At 42.6% G+C, this 20,558-nt stretch overlaps 1 protein-coding gene across 1 annotated transcript in view; it reads left to right on the top strand.

Annotated features, from left to right (window-relative positions):
• The window catches only part of LOC136699661 (histone deacetylase 9-B), a 51,155-nt gene that overhangs the window by 1,885 nt on the left and 28,712 nt on the right, over window positions 1–20,558 (top strand). The window contains exon 2 of the mRNA XM_066674560.1: window positions 72–175. Within this exon, the coding sequence (XP_066530657.1) occupies window positions 154–175 (22 nt within the window). The 5' untranslated portion in view covers window positions 72–153. The remainder of the gene's footprint in view (window positions 1–71; window positions 176–20,558) is intronic.

The raw sequence follows: 20,558 nt of genomic DNA, 5'->3' as shown, positions 1-20,558 counted from the left end.
TAACTTGCCTTTTGCCGTAAACACGGTTCATTGAGGGCGTATGTGTGTGTGTGTGTGTGTGTGTCCTCTAGGTGCTCTCGTGTGTGGGGAAAGCTCCGGAGCTTGGATGCTCAGAAGAGGGCTGAAGCATCACCTTGTGTAGATGTTGTTGACATGAGTTCACCGGAACGCCCAGGTATTGCCTTATTCACAGATTCAAAGCCTTGTTATTTACACTTCAAGCTCAGCGTGTGGGTGTTTATAAAGCAACTGTAGAGCCCCAAATCACATTTTTACATTTTTACCCTTTGACCCAGGTGTATTAGATCAGCCAACACAATTTTGGCTTCTGAAGTTTGCTTCTTTGATTTGCACTGGAGCTATGAGGCTAACTAAACTAGCATTAAAGGAACACTAGGTATGATTGTTTTTTACTCCTGGAACTCCTCATAGTGCAGTGGGGAGGGGGGAAAGAAACGGGTTGGAGGGGGGTGGTTCCTACCCTGCTCCAGAAGTTACATAGTGCAGTTTCTGCAGTGTTGGGCTTAGAGTATCAATGACAGTATCGATCCTATAAGGGACACTCATAGTCAAAATGTTAGCACGATGCAAATTGCTTGTTTGATGAGGCTAGATTGACCTTGCAATGAAAACACACATCCTTGGGGACAACGTTGTGGATTGCAACCTTAAAAGACACCAGTGTAGAGTTCATTCACTGTCCTTTTTCTAATTATATATAAAAAGCAAGAGGAATATATAAAAATGGAGATAGGACGTTTGGTTCTGACAACAGTATGATCATTTCTGGAACAGTATATTGTACAGTGTTAGAACCCATTTGATCAAGTGTGTTTGAGGAATGATGATTTATGCATGCAGTTTGCGCAGTCAGTGGCCTTGAGCATCCTTTACTTTGGTAGCTGCATTGATTTTGCAGCTCCAGTGAACACTATAGGGGATGAATCTGATCGACCACATGGGTTAAAGGAACATTAGGTATGATTTGATATTTTTGCTACTGCTCTCTCCCTACAGTTGTAGAGGAATTTAGGAGGTAGGGGTTGGTTTTCTACCATCCTCCCATAGTTACATAGTGCAGTTTCTGCAGCGCTGAGCCCAGAGTAGCAATGACACAGGGTCTGATATCACTATTACTGCTCAAGGAAGCGTCAAAATGATTTGAAGGCTGTTATGTAAGGGAAAAATAGTAAGTAGTTTAACTGTGAACAGTAACATTCTCAGAGGGTAAGATGTGATGCATGCAGTTGGTACAGTGATGTATAACTGTGTTAGCTACACTGTCCTTGTAGCTTGAGTAGAAACCTACAGTTCTCTTTGCTGATCGGCTGCGTTTTGGTGAAGGAGGAAGCTGTGTAAATGTGATTTCAGGCGGCTCCACGGCTGTAAAGGCAGTGTGAGTCGGTGCTGCAGGTTGAAAGCGGCCTCCCGTGGGCAGACTGAGAGTAGAGGTGTATATTTAGTCCGTATTCTCGCTGTGAGCCCGAGGCGCTCCTGAGCTCTGGATGTGTTCTTGGCAGTGGAAGGCGAGCAGATGGAGACCCCGCTGACAGGTGGCTTAGTGGGGGCTACTTTCATCAGACCACTACAGACACACTCGCACTCTGAAGGATGCCTGGCGTCGGTTGTGTCTCAGGCTTGATTTTTAAAAATGGAATAACACTCACCTTCTCTGTGTGCCGCAGTTTACAGATTTTTTTACATGTGAAGAACCTAGTAGAACTGGATTTTTAGCTCTCTCTCTCACTCACTTACTCACACACTCACTTATTCATTCCTTAACACACTCGCTCAATCACTCATTCACTCATGTACTTAGTCACTTTCACATAGACATACTAATTCTTTCACTTTCTCAGTTTTACATTAATTCGTACATTAATTCATTCATTCATTCATTCATTCATTCATTCATTCATTCATTCATTCATGTGCACACACACTCATGTTTAACAAAATGCCTCACAAGGGGTGCTATTCACATCAATGATATTGTCCATTTTAAGGTGTGATGCACCACATGGAACTGGTTTGTAACTCACTCACTCACTCACTCACTCACTCACTCACTCACTCACTCACTCACTCACTCCCTTATTCATTCCTTAACACACTCACTCAATCACTCATTCACTCATGTACTTAGTCACTTTCACATAGACACACTAATTCTTTCACTTTCTCAGTTGTACATTCATTCATTCATTCATGCATTCATTCATTCATGTGCACACGCACTCAGGTTTACAAAATGCCTCACAAGGGGTACTATTCACATCAATGATATTGTCCATTTTAAGGTGTGATGCACCACATGGATCTGGTTTGTAACTCACTCACTCACTCACTCCTTATTCATTCCTTAACACACTCACTCAATCACTCATTCACTCATGTACTTAGTCACTTTCACATAGACACACTAATTCTTTCACTTTCTCAGTTGTACATTCATTCATTCATTCATTCATTCATGTGCACATGCACTCGGGTTTACAAAATGCCTCACAAGGGGTGCTATTCACATCAATGATATTGTCCATTTTAAGGTGTGATGCACCACATGGAACTGGCTTGTAACTCACTCACTCACTCACTCACTCACTCACTCACATTTATCACGCTGAACATTTGTCCACAAGAGTTTGTCATTGTAGTCAGTGATTGCCGTGTTTGTGTTTTAAAAGCCTACCCTTGTACAATCTTACAGACAGTAAAAGTAAAGATGTTCAGCGACAGTGTAATCTTTGAAATTAATTACATCACGGAGGTTCCGATGAATTTAGTCCCAGTGCGGCAGTTAGAAAAGTGGTTGGTCTCGTAAAAGGAAAATCATAGCTTTCACACTGATGAATCATTTAAGGTGGAACGCTTTCCTTCCCTTTTTTTTGCACGTTTTGATGACCTCAGCACTGAAAACCTCCGATTTAGGACTTTCATCCCAAGGGTCTACAAGGGTGGAAACTTGAGTTGTTACATTCCTGAACTTGTACACACACCACACACACACAAACACACACACACACGCAAACACACACACACACACACACACACACACACACACACACGCACACAGACACATCTGTAAAGCTTGGAGGGGACAGATCCCAGAGGTCCTCCACCCAAATGCTTCCTCCATTATGAGATATGAAGAGGGGATTTTGAAGTATTGAAGTATTTTACGAGGATACACTCCAGTCCATTACTGACCCTAAATCAGTGCTCCGTTTCTTATTCTTTGTTGAGTTAAACATATATTTAACAAAACAATATAGAAATGTGCCATATTTTTGACACCTTTAGAACAGCGTATATTATTTGTTTGTTTGTTTATGTTTTCCAGTAAATGCAATATATTTGCTTTTAGAAAATCAACAAAACATGTCATGTGACCAGGTGCACACACTGCTTATGACTCCACGGTTCTACGGTTAATGGCATTTAGAACAGACTTGTTTTAGCATGTAAATATATATATATAATTTTCTGTCAAACAAATCATGCATCCAACATCCAATTGCACTTTCTATATGGCCTAAAGGGGGAGCTGTTGATTAGAGAGAGAGAGAGAGAGAGAGAGAGAGAGAGAGAGAGAGAGAGATAGAGACTCCCATGTTCTTGAACAGTGATTGATGTTTAAAGGTTATTATAGGTCGCCCTGGTCCTCTTTGAGCATTAAGCCATGACCAGTCAGTTATCTTTAAAGATTTTTGTCCATCCAGAAACAGCTGTCTTGCGTCCACGTTAAAACACACACACACACACACACACACACACACACACACACACACACACACACCTGCTAAATGAATATTGTGAATGTTTTTGAGTGTCTGTTTATATTACTGTTTCTTCATGACTGAATATATGTAAATGAACAGTGTCTGACTGGCTGCTGTGTACTGTTTCTCATTCAAAAAGCAGTCTGTGTCACACCTTATAATTTCAGCATGAATAGGTGAGTCTAAACAGCTGTAGACGAGGAATTTTTTTGTGACTTAATACAAATAAATAAATAAATAAACAGCATTCAAAGCCATGTTTTTTTGCCCATAGATAAACTGATAAAAGCACACACACACACACACACACACACACACACACACACACACACACACACACACACACACAGAGATGTAAGCTCCACTGCAAATAAAATGAGATGCTCTGGAGCAGCTGCTCATGGAACTAAGGCCAACAAACACAATGCCAAATGTTAACTAGCAGGGTTTAAGCTACACACATTTGTGCATTTGCAGTCATGAAGGCTCTCGTGGCCGAGTGCAATCAAATCCGAACAACAATGGTGGTGTAAAGTCTGTTTATATTGGGATCATTTTTAAAGTTGTCTTCCTTCACCTTGGGATTGTCTTTTTCAGGAAGAGGCCTATGCAGATGACCTCTTTTTCAGGGGCATTTATTTAGTCTGGAGAGGAAAACCTGGGTAGCAGGATTGTTTTTGTGTGTGGTTGTGTGTGTATGTGTGTGTGTATGTGTGTGCTCCTGGACACTGGGATGTGTCTGGGGAACTCCAGGGGAAAGTAAACAATGCAAAGACTCTCAGGCACAAAAGCAGGAGAGAGAACCTGTCGCTCTTTCACATGAAGAGAGAATTTCTCCTGGGGATAGAGCCACCTCCGCTGCTCACAGACAGCTTTTCCTCTCTTTAATTCATTCAGCAGGCTGGACCGCCTTGTTTTTACATCTTTCCTCGTCATCTGGCTCTGGTCCAGGTTAGTGTACTACGCCAAGGAAAGACTAGAATTCAGTTCGGTCAAATGTGTACATTATTTGCAAGTGAATGAACAGAGTTACTGCTAGGAGTGAGTTAACTGAAGCACACGCAGTGACTATGTAACTGTAATCTATTTTGTTCATGGGGAAACAATGCACACATTTGAATACAAGTGCACTCACATTATAAATATAACATAAGAATAACATGTCACTGAGCACTGGCAACCATCTGCCTTCTGCTGCAGCGAATCGTTAGAGTCTTATAACTCAAGGCAGGTGAGGAGGCAGGATGCGAGTGCAAAGATGTAGATTTATTTCAAGAAACCAAAACAGAACTCAAAGTTAAGTATTAAACTGACTTGAAAATGAGAAACAGACAAAAATGGACACAAAAGACAATTAAACGTTAAATAAAACACAAACATATGACAAAAGCTGTTGGCAGCTGTGATGAAATCATTAAATTGGAGTTTACCAGAAAGTTGGGGGTGTGGGAGTGAAGGAACAGCATGGTCCTACTCCCTCAATCCTTGTGTAAAGCACGGAACCCACAACTGCTCACCGGGTGCCAGTGTGTGTTCCCGTCCCCTAGTGCACTAGTGTGTGCTCACTGCCACAGATGTGTTAAATGCAGAAGAGACCTATTGTTATACGTTGTACAATGACAAATAATTGCACACATTTCATTACAGTTTGGAAAATAATGCAGGTTATGACTTAAGAACCAAACAGCATCGAGATAAATCTGGAAAACTGAAAAAGCAGAAATGAACTTGACATTGTGACACTTTTAGCTCTTCCCCTAACACAAACCGGCACTACTTTTTGTGGCGTAAGGAATTAGTGGCTTTGAATAACATTTGACAGTGTTTTGCAGGTCTGTTGTATAACAGTTTTTTTCAATTTTGTGTAAATAAACACAGAAGGTCGTGCATGACTGTGAATAACATCATGGCTGGCTGTGTGTTTATACGGTTGGTGTTTGTGACCGAATCACAGCCGTATTATGTGCGACAACACTCTTCTTGTGTTCTATTGCTTAAATATAAACGAACAAAAATAATAAAGCAAGTGATTGCTGTGTTTTCAAGAGGTAGTTGGGTTATGCTTTTCCTGCTGAACCTCTTGGCGTGATGTGTAAGTGTGTGATGGCGCTATGTGTGTTTTTGGTGTTGTTCTGTTGGTCTTTCCACTCAGTCCACTGAGTCTTGAGTAAAGGTAGAGTGGGCAGAGAGATGGAAAAATGTCGCACTGTTTACGGGAGACGGAGGGAGTAGACAGGTCCCCAGGCGGTTATTTCAGTTTCATTTTTAGGAATTCCCCAGAACACTAGGTACTTGTCAGGGAACAGAGTTTGGAGGAGCGTGTATGGACAGCTATGGTGATACATGACTAATCACCTGGAGGGTCCAGAAGTCTGAGAACCTCAAAAACATTGTATTTCTCAAGAAAGATTACACCATCCTTGACTAATATTTACTGGAAGTCAGAGTGACACAATCCTTGGTGGGTCTGTTTGCCTTAATCCAAGCTTGAACTGTGTCCACTATCGATTTTACAGAAAGAGTCCTTTTCAGGGTCTAGTTTAGTCCTATTTTCTTTCAGAGCAGCCCAGAGGATGGTGAGCAGCTTTTCACAAAAGAACAGCTGATAAAATGGGTAACACTTTACTATAGATATCCATTCATAAAGCTACATGGCACCTACATATGCCTTTCATAAACATCTCTAAAGACGTATTCCAATAAATCATTGTTGTTCTTGAACTGACTATTATAACAGATTTTATGACTTTACAGTCCTACCTTACCCTTTAGCATCAATAACCATAAATTTACACTGCCCTCCCTGGTGACTAAGGCTGTATCTAGCCCTACTGGCACCGTTAATGCATGCTCAGTGCCACTAGTTCCATATGAACTTTACATGCAACATCACCAACCACCACAACAGCACCTCTACAGTGCATTTCCCCAAATAATCTGTGCTCTCCTTATCCACAATGACTGACTAGACCTTTCAGCTGTTTCTGATAACTCCTTCACAGCTGCCCTTAGTATCCGGCCCCTGATGCCGAACTGCACAAGCAGGGATGTAGCTGATTTGGCTACAAATCCTCTAACACCTATCTCCACAGGTCTCCACATGTGTCTGACTGTGTGAACTGTGTGTGTGTGTGTGTGTGTGTGTGTGTGTGTGTGTGTGTGTGTGTGTGTGTGTGTGTGTGAACGAGGTTTCACTCATGTAGGGACCAAAAACATGAAATACACTCGCATTGTGGGGACTTCATGTCTTCTTTCAGTCCCCACATTAAATCCTTACATTTTAAACTGAAGATATGTGTTAATGTCAGTGTAAGTTTACTGTAAGGTTACGGTTAGTGTGGTTTAGGGTTTGGCTGGTAGCACTTATGGAAAAGGTAAGTGCACGTCTCCACAAAATAAACAGAAGTCTATGTAATTTCCACTTAACACATTAAAAATACAAAATTCTAGACACATGTAAAGGCAGTCGGATTGCTTTTTAATGTGGACAGTTTAATGGGAACATAAAGTTTGACAATAGAGCTAAGATGCTAGGCTGTAACTGCCACACAATTTAGAGTGGAATGGAAAAGTAATATAGGGAGCTTAGGTGCTAGAAACTCTTGCACCAATTTATACAGCTTAGGTGCTAGAATCTAACTGCTGCACTATTTTTAAGGTGGAATGGAAGACACAAATATGTAATATAAGTGCTAAAATCTTGCAGTGGCACCATTTTTAAGGTGGAATAGAGGACACTAATTCATACAGGGAGCATAGGTGCTGCACTATTTTTAAGGTGGAAAGGAAGACGCAAATATGTAACATAAGTGCGAAAATCTTGCAGCGGCACCATTTTTAATGTGGAATGGAAGACACAAATATACAGCTTAGGTGCTAGAATATAACTGCTGCACTATTTTTAAGGTGGAAAGGAATAAACAAATATGTAACATAAGTGCTAAAATCTAAAAGCACCATTTTTAAAGTGGAATGGAATAAGTAGCTTAGTTGCTAGAATCAAACTGCTGCATCATATGGAGGTTAAAAAGCATGAGTACAATAACATATTATATTAGTTTGTTTATGTAAGCATTTCTTATAGTCTTTGTTATATTTTTTGAACATAACTGTGTCCTGAATTTCCAAATCAGTTTCTGTACATCAGCAATGTTTAGTTATTTTGAGCAAACACTGATTTGGACATAAAAAAGGGGGCTACACTGCCCCTAGAGGAGGATAGGCTCAAACACGAGCTAATCTGTGCATTGAATATTTTAAATGACAATATAATGTAAGCTTTTGTTGTGATCAATTTTCATGACTATTTAAAAAATTCCAACATTCGGACCCAGGCCTTGTTTTAGATGTATTTTTGTGGCGAATGGAGACGGAAGAAGCCGGAAATCAGAGAGGAATGTTATGAATCATCTGAATGAATAAAACAAAGAGAAAAGGCTCAAAGAGACAATCACGCAACTGGTGTTTGAAGATATGCACAAAAAGAAGGCAAGGGAAAGAAGACTAGAAAAAAGCGGAGAGAAAGAGAGATAAGGGCAAGACTGAGAGAGGGAGATAAAGCGGAGCGAGGGAGCTGGGGGAGAGGGGGGAGGGTGAGGGAGGGAGTGAGGGGGAGAGAGAAGGATGAAGGCAGACAGCTGTGTTTTTGTGCTGCTATTTTGAGCGGCTAGCCGCTGCTCCACTCCCCTGGTTTGGCCCGGCCTATTTCTGTCCTGGGCCGGCCCTGCTGCTATTCCTGGCACCTGGGAGTGAGGGAGCAAGAGAAAGAGGGGGGCCAGGGAGATAGAGAGAGAGAGAGAGAGAGAGAGAGAGAGAGAGAGAGAGAGAGAGAGAGACAGAGAGAGAGAGAGAAAGAGAGAGAGAGAGAGAGAGAGAGAGAGAGAAGACAGGGAGGATTTGGGGGGAATGAGTGAGGGGAAGAAGGAAAGTGAGAGAAGGATTAGGGGATGTACTAAAGAGCTGTAGAGAAAGGGAAGGACAGAAGTGAGAGAGAGAGAGAGAGAGAGAGAGAGAGAGAGAGAGAGAGAGAGAGAAGTGGTGTACATACATTCCCAGTAATGATTGGGTGAGGGAGAGGCTGATGCAGAGAGGGGAGGGAGGTAGAGAGAGAAAGAGAGAGAGAGAGTGGCATTGGCATACATGCACATAGTAATGATGGGGCGAGAGTGAAGCTGAGGCAGAGGGTGAGAGAGAGAGAGAGAAAGAGAGAGAGAACTGTATAGAGAGAGAGAGTGAGTACAGAAAGTACTGCAGAAAGTAGACAGCTCGAACACAGTGGCCGTTCCTCTTTTATCGCTCGACTGATGCAACAGAGCATGAAAACGTCCAGCTGACAGGCGTCCACCCAAACCACAGACTGTCTCTCAGTGGACGGACTGAAGCAGGAGGGAAGAGGGAGAGAGGGAGAGAGAGAGAGAGAGAGAGAGAGAGAGGGAGAGGAGGAAGAAAAAGAAGAAGACTGGGTCTCCTAAAGAATGCTGCAGACCATCTATGAGAGTGACCCACGCATCCCTGCTGAGTGGCTGAGGACATTACTGGACACACACAGCATCTCCAGCACTGTGGTCAGCCCAGGTACTCATAGATCAGGGCAGTCTAGTACCGTTTCGTACCAAAAGCCCATCTGAATTCAACCAGAAGGTGTGTTTGTGCATGAAAATGACTAAACTGTGCTGGACGGAGACCCTCCAGGGCTTACGTCCATCCTCAGCATTTTCTTCTGTTTATCTGCTCATGTTTTGTCTGATTGGTTTAACACAGGTCCAGCATGTTGAGCGCTTATGAGCGTGTAAGCCTGTGTGTATATGCACCAATCAGTCAAAACATTAAAATGATCTTGTTGTTTCTAAACCCATTGTCAAGTTTATCAGCTCTACTTTGTAGTTACATTGTACATTGTTAGCCATATTTCATCGTTTGGACCATTCTCAGTGCTGCAGTGACACTGACGCGGTGGTGGGGTGTTAATGTGTTTTACACGGGTACAGATGGATCAGACACAGCAGTGCTGCTGGAGTTTTTAAATACTGTAATGTCACTGCTGGACTGAGAATAGTCCACCGACCGAAAACATCCAACCGACAGCGTCCTGTGTCACTGATGAAGGACTAGAGGACGAGCAACACACACTGTGCAGCGACAGATGAGCTACTGTCTCTGACTTTACATCTACAAGGTGGACCAACGAGGGAGGGTCAGAGAGTGGACGCAGGGTTTAAAAACCCTTTTTTTTTGCATCGAGGGCTTCTCTTCTGCTCCATATCCTGTCAGACCCACAATGCTGAGGATGGGCACAGACAGCTGTGGATGTGTCCAGATGTGAAGTGAGAGTGGAGCTGGGCTTTCGTCTCTGATTTAAAGATGACAGCTTTAAGTGCTGTTTATCAGAGGGGGACAGTTTTGTTGAGATCAAAGTCTTGTGCAGATGTTGTTATTTTAATCTCCCTTTTGGGAATTCCTGCTTTTTTGATTATTTTCTGGTGAGCTTCCTCTTTCCTGTGAGCTTAGAGATGACTGGGAAATGAATAATGTGTTTTTAAAGGCCTTAGTGTGGTTGCGTGAGTGAGTCCCATCGTGTCTAAATCTTACTCTAAATATAAACCGTAATGTTTAAATCTGTTTTTACATTTGCTTTTTGCAAACTTATTTTAATAATTTAATAATAACAACAAAAATATCTTCTTGGAATCTGATTGGCTTAGAAAAACTCTTTGTTGGATTTAACATAATACGATAAAATAATATACACACATATGTTATATACTTATCCGTTTGTTACAAAATATAATAAACAGCAGATAAATAGAAACAGAGCACTGACATTGACAGAGAAATATGATAAAAATGCTGATAAAACCTGTTCCCTGTAGAACCTTGTAACGACACCTTAAATTCAGTTCAGAAAAACGGGCACCCAAAGTTATGCCGACGGCTGTAGGTGCGTGCTCTTCGGTGGTTGTTAGGAAGGATGTGGCGATTGTGTGTTTTATTGTGTGTGACGTAGGCTTGTCGTCTGATGTATTGTCTCGGTGCACTTGTCTTTTGAGAATGTGTGTGTTCTTTCACCCAGTTTTTTAGTAAACTCATCTCCGTTCATTGTTAGTGTTTCTTTCATGTTGTGTACCGTGTGCGTTGTGTTGTTTACGTGGCCGCATTTTTTCACTGCGTGTTTACAAAAGCCATTCATCATCTCTGTCTCTGCAAAGAGCCTTAAAGGGGTAAGGTTACTTTTTGCCGCTAACATTGTCATGCCATATACAATATGTATGAAAGGGATTATTTATTGTTTGTTATTTATTTACAGTTTTTGTTTTTCTATAAATGGCAGCCAACTCTGAATGAATTAGTTTATGCTCCACAGAGTGGGTCACCCACATGTTGGGTTTAATACAGACGTTCTGATGCATCGAGGCCACTAGATGTCAGTATAATTATCGATTGCAGTATTATAAACATGTCATTCCTGTTTGAACAAAACCTCATTTCTCAATAATACAAATTTTACAACAGACGCCATAAATTGTTATTAACTTTGAATGGGGCTTTGACTGTGAGTTGTTTTGCTGAACAATTTTTATTGGCACTCTCAGAAGGAAATGGACACAGCAGCGAAAATATGCTCCACTTGCAACAAGGCGTAGCGTACACAGCTCGTTAGGCTAGAGCTAAATTAGCTGCAGTCTTTTGAGAATTAGGTTTAGGGACATGCGCCGGGAACATGCAATTTATCAGAGCACGTTTAAACCCTCCCCAAAAACTCAGCCTACAGGCACTAATTTATCAGATCACATTTAGAGTAGAGGCGCTGTTCTCAGATCAGATTCTAGTTTATATGCAGAGGCTAAAAATACGCTACAGGGACAAGGAGACACTAATTTTGGATCTGCACTTGGACTCAAATCTAATGTCTTAACAACTGTTACATGCCTCGTGTAAAAACCATTGTCATTTCACATTCAGTAACAAAGAGGCAGATGCAGTAGACAAATTTAATGATGTAATATAATATTTACATGGAGTAGATTGCACTAAGAACTTAACACAAAGTATTTATATGCTGTATGGCCAATGGTTTGTAGCCACTTCTTATAATCAGTGGATTGTGTCACTTTAAGGTGCACCCATTCTAGACACAGATATTCAATTCTGTACTCCCACCTTTCAAAGAAAGCCCTGTCAGTAGAACGGGATGCTCTGGAGCAGCTGCACATGAGCTGAAATGGCCATGCCTATTGCCTGGAGTTGGTTTAGAGGGGTATAAATCCCCCAGGACTGGGCTGTGGGGTGCTGGTGTAACATCTAACATGTTTGAGATGAACGGGAGTGAGGTCTGGGATCCGGAACTAATCGACAAACCATCCAACAAATGACTTTAGTAAAGATTATCCTCTCAGCAATGTTCCAACATCCATTGTAAAGTCTTAACATAAAAGTAGAAGTTGTACTGTAGCAATGGTATTGATTTCAGAGGAAACATTAATGTACAGTTGTTTACCCACTTGTTTGCTGCTTGTGTTTGGGAGGAAAGTGATCACTAAAGCCCTGTAACTGGACTCCAGACCCTTTGAGACTGGAGCTGCATTCCAGTAATATTATTTAATAAATATTTATATTCAGTGTTACAGCCTTTGAGTCCCAGGCGAATGGCATTAGCAGCGGTTTTATGGGGTCAGATAAATGAACCTTGACCAGGAGATCTCCTGTGACTTGCTTGTGAGTTGAAGTGGAATATTTCGCTTTAAAAAAACATGTCCAGTGTTTCCATTTATAGCGCGGCTGTTTTATAACACTGGGCAAGGGATTCTGTTTATTTTTGATCTCTCTGTTTCTCATCAGCTCTGACTCACTCTGGCGGCCGAGCCTCTTCTCAGAGTTCTCATGCAGCTGAGCAGTGTGAGTCAGAGTGTTGGAGCTACCTCTGACCAGGCCACTGGCCACTACTCTGTTCACAGTGAAGGATGAGGGTTGCCACACTCGGACAGATAGGTGGAAATAAGCGCTCTCGATGTGAACGGATGAAAGAGGGAGGTCACAGTGCAGCTGAGTTTGTCTCGGACACTTCCAGTGAATTTTCTTTGGTTTTGATGTTTTGTAATTCCAGTTCCATGCAGAAGTCAAATGACATCTTTTGTTGATTTTCTGAGTAACAATATTAAGTCTGCAAATAAGTTTTAAGGCATTTTTTGTGTAACATATGATTGAAATTCAAAATTCATACGTTCATCTATACTTTTGTTATTTTATTGTAACTGTTGTGTAGTAAGGGAGGCACGGTGGAGCAGCAGGTAGTGTCTCAGTCACACAGCTCCAGGGACCTGAAGGTTGTGGGTTTGAGTCCCGCTCCGGGTGACTGTCTGTGAGGAGTGTGGTGTGTTCTCCCCGTTTCTGTGTGGGTTTCCTCCGGGTGACTGTCTGTGAGGAGTGTGGTGTGTTCTCCCTGTGTCCGCATGGATTTCCTCAGGGTGACTGTCTGTGAGGGGTGTGGTGTGTTCTCCCCGTTTCTGTGTGGGTTTCCTCCGGGTGACTGTCTGTGAGGAGTGTGGTGTGTTCTCCCTGTGTCCGCATGGATTTCCTCAGGGTGACTGTCTGTGAGGAGTGTGGTGTGTTCTCCCTGTGTCTGCGTGGGTTTCCTCCAGGTGACTGTCTGTGAAGAGTGTGGTGTGTTCTATCTGTGTTTGCATGGGTTTCCTTTGGTTGACTGTCTGTGAGGAGTGTGGTGTGTTCTCCCTGTATCCGTGTGGGTGTCCTCCAGGTAACTGTCTGTGAGGAGTGTGGTGTGTTCTCCCTGTGTCTGCGTGGGTTTCCTCCCACGGTCCAAAAACACACATTGGTAGATGGATTGGCGACTGTGTTCCTGCCTTGCGCCCAATGATTCCAGGTAGGCTCTGGACCCACCGCGACCCTGAACTGGATAAGGGTTACAGAAAATGAATGAATGATAGTTGTGTAATATTAAGAATGACAAATGTTATATCACTCTTGCTGACATTGAAATCCCCATTTTTAAATCGTGTAAACCAGAATGTCATGTACTTTTGGATAAAGTATTATCCCCAAGAACAGAACAAATATATATATCTTTTATCATTTTATATATATATATATATATATATATATATATATATTCCCCAATGCATTAACAGAGCAGTCATTTAGATCAAACAATATACGGTTATTATATATTGTTTGATCTAAAAAAAAAAAAAAGTAGAGCTACAGTATTTCAAACAGCAATGTGTTATTTTCAGTTAAAACAGGGGTGTACAAACTTTTGCAGATGACTACTTTCCATGTACTGTACGAGACGCAGCAGCAGATTCAGATTTCATTTGAGGTCAGTTGTTTTTGGCTGGTGACTTTCCATTCTCCCGTAGAGCAGCGGACACTTGGGATGGGACACATCTGCAGAAGAACTACAGCAAAATCTCCAGGGACGGCCTGCTGGACCTGTCCAGTGGCATTTCCTGTCTTCATTCTCAAATAGTTTTGTATTGGGGAATTTCAGAGGTCTTGAAACTGTAATTAGGGAGTTTGCTGCGTCTTCTTGGGACATTGCAGTGAAAATGTGACTGCATCCAGCCATATTTATTAGTGTGGCTGCGTGTTTTTATTGAATGATTAGTTCTGGCACTTATTTAAAAGGAAACGGATGGTTCTGCAGATCCACTGTAAACCTCTCTAGCCGACACTTGGCATTGGTCATGGTGACCTCAGGGTCGCGTGAAGAGCAATGGTCAGCTTTGGGAGCATGTTAAAGCAGTGGAAATCACTACTTAACTGAGATGTCTACAGATATTACCTTCATACTAAGAATATCACAGTGCATCATAGACATTAAATCCACACCGTGATGGTCAAGGGCATGTTAGAAATAAGGCAGTGCCTTGAAGGTATCAAAGGCTTTGAAGACAGTGACCAGGTCAGTGTGACAGGTTAAAGACCAGTGTGATTGGCGTGCTGTTTACCTCCCTGTGCCTCTGTATGCTGCTGGAGGACGAGGGCCAGCTGGATGTTCTGGCCCCTTGGCGCTCAGGCACAGCTATTCTTGGCCTTGTTATTTTGGACTTAAGGCATTAGGGGTCTAAGATTAGCCTTGGTTATCATTCCGTCTGAGTTAACTCCTAATAAAACCGCCCACCGGAAGACTTTATTTATAAACCTCACTCCTGCACTGCTGCACTTTCCACAGAACATCACTTTTATTCTGAAGATACAACATGCAGATTGATGCACTCAAGGTCCAGAAGGTTAGGACGCTGGCATTCAACGGAGAATGCACAGATTCTATATATAGATTATAAAGCATGGACTCAAATGGGATGTGCTGGTGGAGATGCACATGAGCTTAACTCCTCGGTCAATGCCAAGCGTCAGACAGAGGGGTATAAAGTAAAGCCACGGGCTGTGGAGTTACAGAGCTTTCACTACAGAGAATGCAGCTCCATTCAATACATCAGTACAGAACCTCAATAATGATTTGCCCGCTGACGTTAGGCAACGTTAGTCAAAAACCTTCCCAGAAAAGCCGAAGCTGAAATGAGGCACACGTCTTTTATGGATATACGGTACTTTTACAGAGGAATGCTTGACTAACACCATTTGGTTACTCGTCGTAGGAAGGTCGAATGCTAGAACCGTGGTTTATGAGCCAGTGTTGTGACCAGGGAAGGGCCCACTTGGTCGCAGTGGCTCAGTGCCCTTCCCCTGTAGCTGTCACTCTGTTATGATTGGAACAGATGCTGTGTGCTATTAGTAGTGATCGACACTTTAGAGCGTGTTGTGCTTCTGTTTTGGTGTCCGGTTCTTTTTGTGGAGTGTGTGTATTTTTGGGGGGCCAAGAGGCCCTGAGGAGTCAGTGTGACTGGCGTGCGTTTCACAACTAACACACCCACACACACACACACACACACACACTTTTAGTTCAGCCTCTCGGGGGGCGCCAGAAGAATCGGGTGCACTTGGCTCTTGGCTTGCAGCCACTCACCTGTGACAAGCTCCACACACCAGGGGCTGTGTATATATATAAGTATATGCTTATGATTATATAATATTATGGAATTTATCAGTACGGAGCAAAAGAGACCATCCTTCATTTCTTTTCTCATCAAACACAAACCAAAAAAAGCTTATTTATTAAGACTTTTCTCCGGGGGCTAAGATACTGCAGTGTCTGTTAGTTTGTGAACCATTTAGAATTTTCTAGATTTCTGCATATTGTCGCTGTCCAAAGAAAAGCATGTATCTCCAAAACAGTAACTTCACAGGAGATGAATAGGATAAACCTTCATTTCTTAATTATGGAAGTAAATGTAAAAAAGATTTTATTGAAAGTGATTTTTGAGCATTTCTATTGGTCCATTTCTCATGAAATTTACACACACACACAACATGGTGGACAGCTGTTCAAATGATGTACAGAAATGAAAGGAAACAAACATGGAGATGTTTTTCTTTGGACAGAGAGGATATGCATACAGCAAAATTAGTCTGGCTCCGGTGTGGCCCGAGTGGAATGACGGCCCTTGACTTGCTTGACTTGTAAACAGCTCTCACTTGCTATATCGTCACTGTCCAATCAAAAACATGTATCTCCATTTTGTTGATTTGTAGGTTACTCCATCATCTGAACACAGCAGCTGTCCCTCACATCTTCTGAAAATTTCACAAAGAATGAACCAGTGGAAAGGCTCCAAAATGACTGTGAATTAAATCTTTTTTACATTCACTTTCACTTATAGTCAAGGAGTTGTTTTCCTTCTCTTGTAAAGTTACTATTTTGGGAGATACATGAGATACAGACACCATAAACACCAAACTAGACCCACATGTTAGTAGAAGTCACTTTTCGGGCCTAGTATTGGCTCACGTCCAGTTGGCCAGCTCTGCCATATCATTACCAGAAGTGGGCCAGATGTGTTTGGTGGCATGTGGCCAAATGAGCATTTATAACATGTGGGTCACTTAAGTTTCACATGTATTTTGCAGCACCAACATTATCAGATTTTCACACTGGTCCTGAACATAGATCAGGAGAACACAAATAAACAGACACGATATAAATACTCTACTTGGTCTTTTATTTCTTGAGGGAAATGATTGCAGATCTTGGTTTAGCAGTTCATTTATTCGTTGTCTGTAACACTTATCCTGTTGAGGGTCACGGCGGGTCCGGAGCCTTTCCGCTTGTTAAGTGTGACGCCAAACGTGCCGTTTCGCCGTTTCTGGGTCTTACCATACATCCATAAGACATGTGTTTACAGTTTGAACAAAGCGAAATGTCTGAATTCTGTGATATCTGTTGAGGAGCTCAGAAAAAGGAGTAAAATAAATGTGAATAGAAGCAAACGTGTGTCTTTGGCCGCACAGTTTGTGCATTCACAGCTCAGTCTGATGTGTGTGAGCTGCTGTGTGGACTGACTGGGCTGCTCCGTCTCTGGGAGCACAGGAGCTGCGGAGAGATCCGTGTCTCCCGCTCACTCTCAGTACAGGTGTTTTGTGATGAGCTCTGCTACCAACGATAATCTACTATAAAGATATAGATTTGAACAGACACTCAATAGATTTGGTGCTAGTCTTTTTTTTTTTTTTTTGTAAATAACTCAGCAGATGGTCTCAGATGTCACTAATTCTAGTGGCAAAATCACAAAGTTGACCACACTCAGCAGCAGTTTGGACCTGGATTTGACCTTTCACAAGGTTGAAACGTCACGATTTAACACGTGGATACATGTGATTACTGGGCGCAAGGCGAGAACACACCCAGGAGGGGGCGGCAGTCCTTCGCAGGGTGAAACACACACACACACACTGTCACGGTTGCAGGGAGGATGAGGAGGCGGATGTACACGCAAGGAAATATGTTTATTAACAAAAGAAAAAAAAAACAAATCCATCAGAAAACAATCTCCAGCAGGCCACAAACAGGAAACAACCACATCTACACACAAGACCAAATATGGGAGCACTAAAACAAAGGGCCTATGTATACACAGAAGCACAAACAAGGAACACCTGAGAAGGGAAATGAGGGTGCAGGATTATAAAGGAGACACAGGTGGAAACACTGGTTACAAGGCAGAGCTAGGGCGAAGAAAGTGAGGAGACTGGAACAAAACAAAAACAAAGCCATGTGCTCCTTAGCACATGGCAGACAAGGGAAACATGGAACATGACAGAAAAACAGGACAAAAGCGTGACACACTCACACCTACGGACACTTTTGAGTCGCCAATCCACCTACCAACGTGTGTTTTTGGAGCGTGGGAGGAAACTGGTGCACCCAGAGGAAATCCACGCAGACACAGAGAGAACATACCACACTCCTCACAGACAGTCACCCGGAGGAAACCCACGCAGACACAGAGAGAACACACCACACTCCTCACAGACTGTCACCCGGAGGAAACCCATGCAGACACAGAGAGAACACACCACGCTCCTCACAGACAGTCACCCGGAGGAAACCCACGCAGACACAGAGAGAACACACCACGCTCCTCACAGACTGTCACCCGGAGGAAACCCACGCAGACACAGAGAGAACACACCACACTCCTCACAGACAGTCACCCGGAGGAAACCCACGCGGACACAGGGAGAACACACCACACTCCTCACAGACAGTCACCCGGAGGAAACCCACGCGGACACAGGGAGAACACACCACACTCCTCACAGACAGTCACCCGGAGGAAACCCACACAGACACAGGGAGAACACACCACACTCCTCACAGACAGTCACCCGGAGGAAACCCACGCAGACACAGGGAGAACACACCACACTCCTCACAGACAGTCACCCGGAGGAAACCCACGCAGACACAGGGAGAGCACAGAGTGAGGTGTTTTCATTGGGATCAGTGGGATGACATTCGTGTGAGTGGACACACTGTTGTATTCAAAGAACAGGGATCTGTCAATGTCTGATCTTCACAGCTCATGTGGTGTCATGACATGTACAAAGGAGAATTCTTAGGATCTTAGAAAAGTTGGATTTCATTAGTCCACAGTCAGACAGAGACTGTAAAAATGGATTAAATTTAAGAACATTTTTACCATAATCAGAAGTGATCAACCCTGTGTGTAATAGTCCATGGGGTCACAAAATAATTTCTAAGTAAACAAAGTCCTCCCTCACAGTTGTTTATGTAAATGCCCATGAATTAAACGTCAGGGGAGTGCAGAATGGAGTGTTTGGCACGTTAACAAGGAGACAGCCACGGTATTGGTCGATATTTCCTAGGTTTCAACTATTTTATTTTTGTGTTTATGAAGATTATGTGTGTGTGTGTGTGTGTGTGTGTGTGTGTGTGTGTGTGTGCATGTGTGTATGAGCTCCTTAAGAACAAGTCTGAAGTAAGAAGTGTACGGATGATTTACTGTAGTGTTTTATGTGCGGAGATGTTGAATGTGTATGGAACTGTACGATTTGTAAAGCACCATAAATTTAGATATATACAGTGTGTGTGTGTGTATATGTGTGTATATGTGTGTGTGTATGCTTCAGTGGGTGGGTATGTGTTTGTGTTTGTACTTGCTCATAATGTGTTCCTGTTTTGGCACAAATCCAGATCATTCTCTCATGGAACACAAGCACACACACACACACACACACACAAACATACATACACTCACTCTGTTGCCTGCCATCCCACACACACCAAACGGCCTTCTTTTTTTCTGCTGTTTTTGTTCACGCGTGTAAAAATAGTTGGAATGCATCTCGTACATGACAGTCACATGGTCGTCTGTCTTTAGATTGAGCTTTAAAAAGATTTCTGTCGCTGGTCAGAATATCTGTATGTGTTTTTGCTCTCTGCAGCTCCAGATAACACCAGTCCCGAGGGCTATTTAAAGGCAATGTTCATGATTTTAATCATAAAACTCTGAAGATCATTCCTCACCATTTGCTGCTCTCCTGTCTGTTTATGCACTGGAAAAAAACAGTCTAATGTGTTTAGGAAGCCCCAGGTGTCAGTAAATGTGTAAAAAAAACAAAGTGTCTCAGTCCGGTATGCTAGGTTTTCTCTCTCTACTCACGGGAGAGTAACGGCAGGTTTTTAAAGACCTCCCGACATCGAAAAGCATGAACCAAGGTGAGGATATTGTTCTATTTCTGCTCCAAAGGTGGATAATATTGACTTACTTTTGCTGTTTAGATTAATTAAGGTGGAACTGACTTTAAAACGGCTAGAGCGCTAACTGCATTAAGCTAAACGCAGACTGAAAGTGCTACAAAACTAAACAACTCAAGTTACATATGAGTTTCTGTGGTAATTCAGGGGGAACATTTCAGCCACTTACAAACGTACCTGCTGCGCCACCTTGCCGCCCATAATGTACAATAATGTTCCCTAATTAAAGCTACCAACGTGTACCCTTAAGGGTACCACCACAGTGAAAAATGTTCTGACAGTGTATGAAGTAATGCATTCAAAGTATTCAATCTATATGCAGTTTATGATGAGATGTAGTGGGAGAGTGTGTATTAAAATGCAGGGTCATGCTGACATCCTTTTGGACTTGATTTAAACGTGTGACTGTGACTACAAGCCCTATCCATACCTCGAATGGTGTGATGGACTCAAATCTCCATGTGTCAGTAAGAGCCATGTTCACAAACTCACAGACGAATGTTACATCACTGAAAATTGGGCCTGAGCTATTTCCAACAGCTGCGAGAACCCAACAGACTAAATGGGGGCTTTACATTGTTCATTTATTTTGCAGGCACTTAAGCTCGCATTGCTGCTTTCTGGCGTCTCGGCCGCCCACA

Source organism: Hoplias malabaricus, chromosome 6 (assembly GCF_029633855.1).
Source record: "Hoplias malabaricus isolate fHopMal1 chromosome 6, fHopMal1.hap1, whole genome shotgun sequence".
NCBI classification, from domain to species: domain Eukaryota; kingdom Metazoa; phylum Chordata; class Actinopteri; order Characiformes; family Erythrinidae; genus Hoplias; species Hoplias malabaricus.
This window is presented reverse-complemented; position numbering and strand designations above follow the sequence as displayed.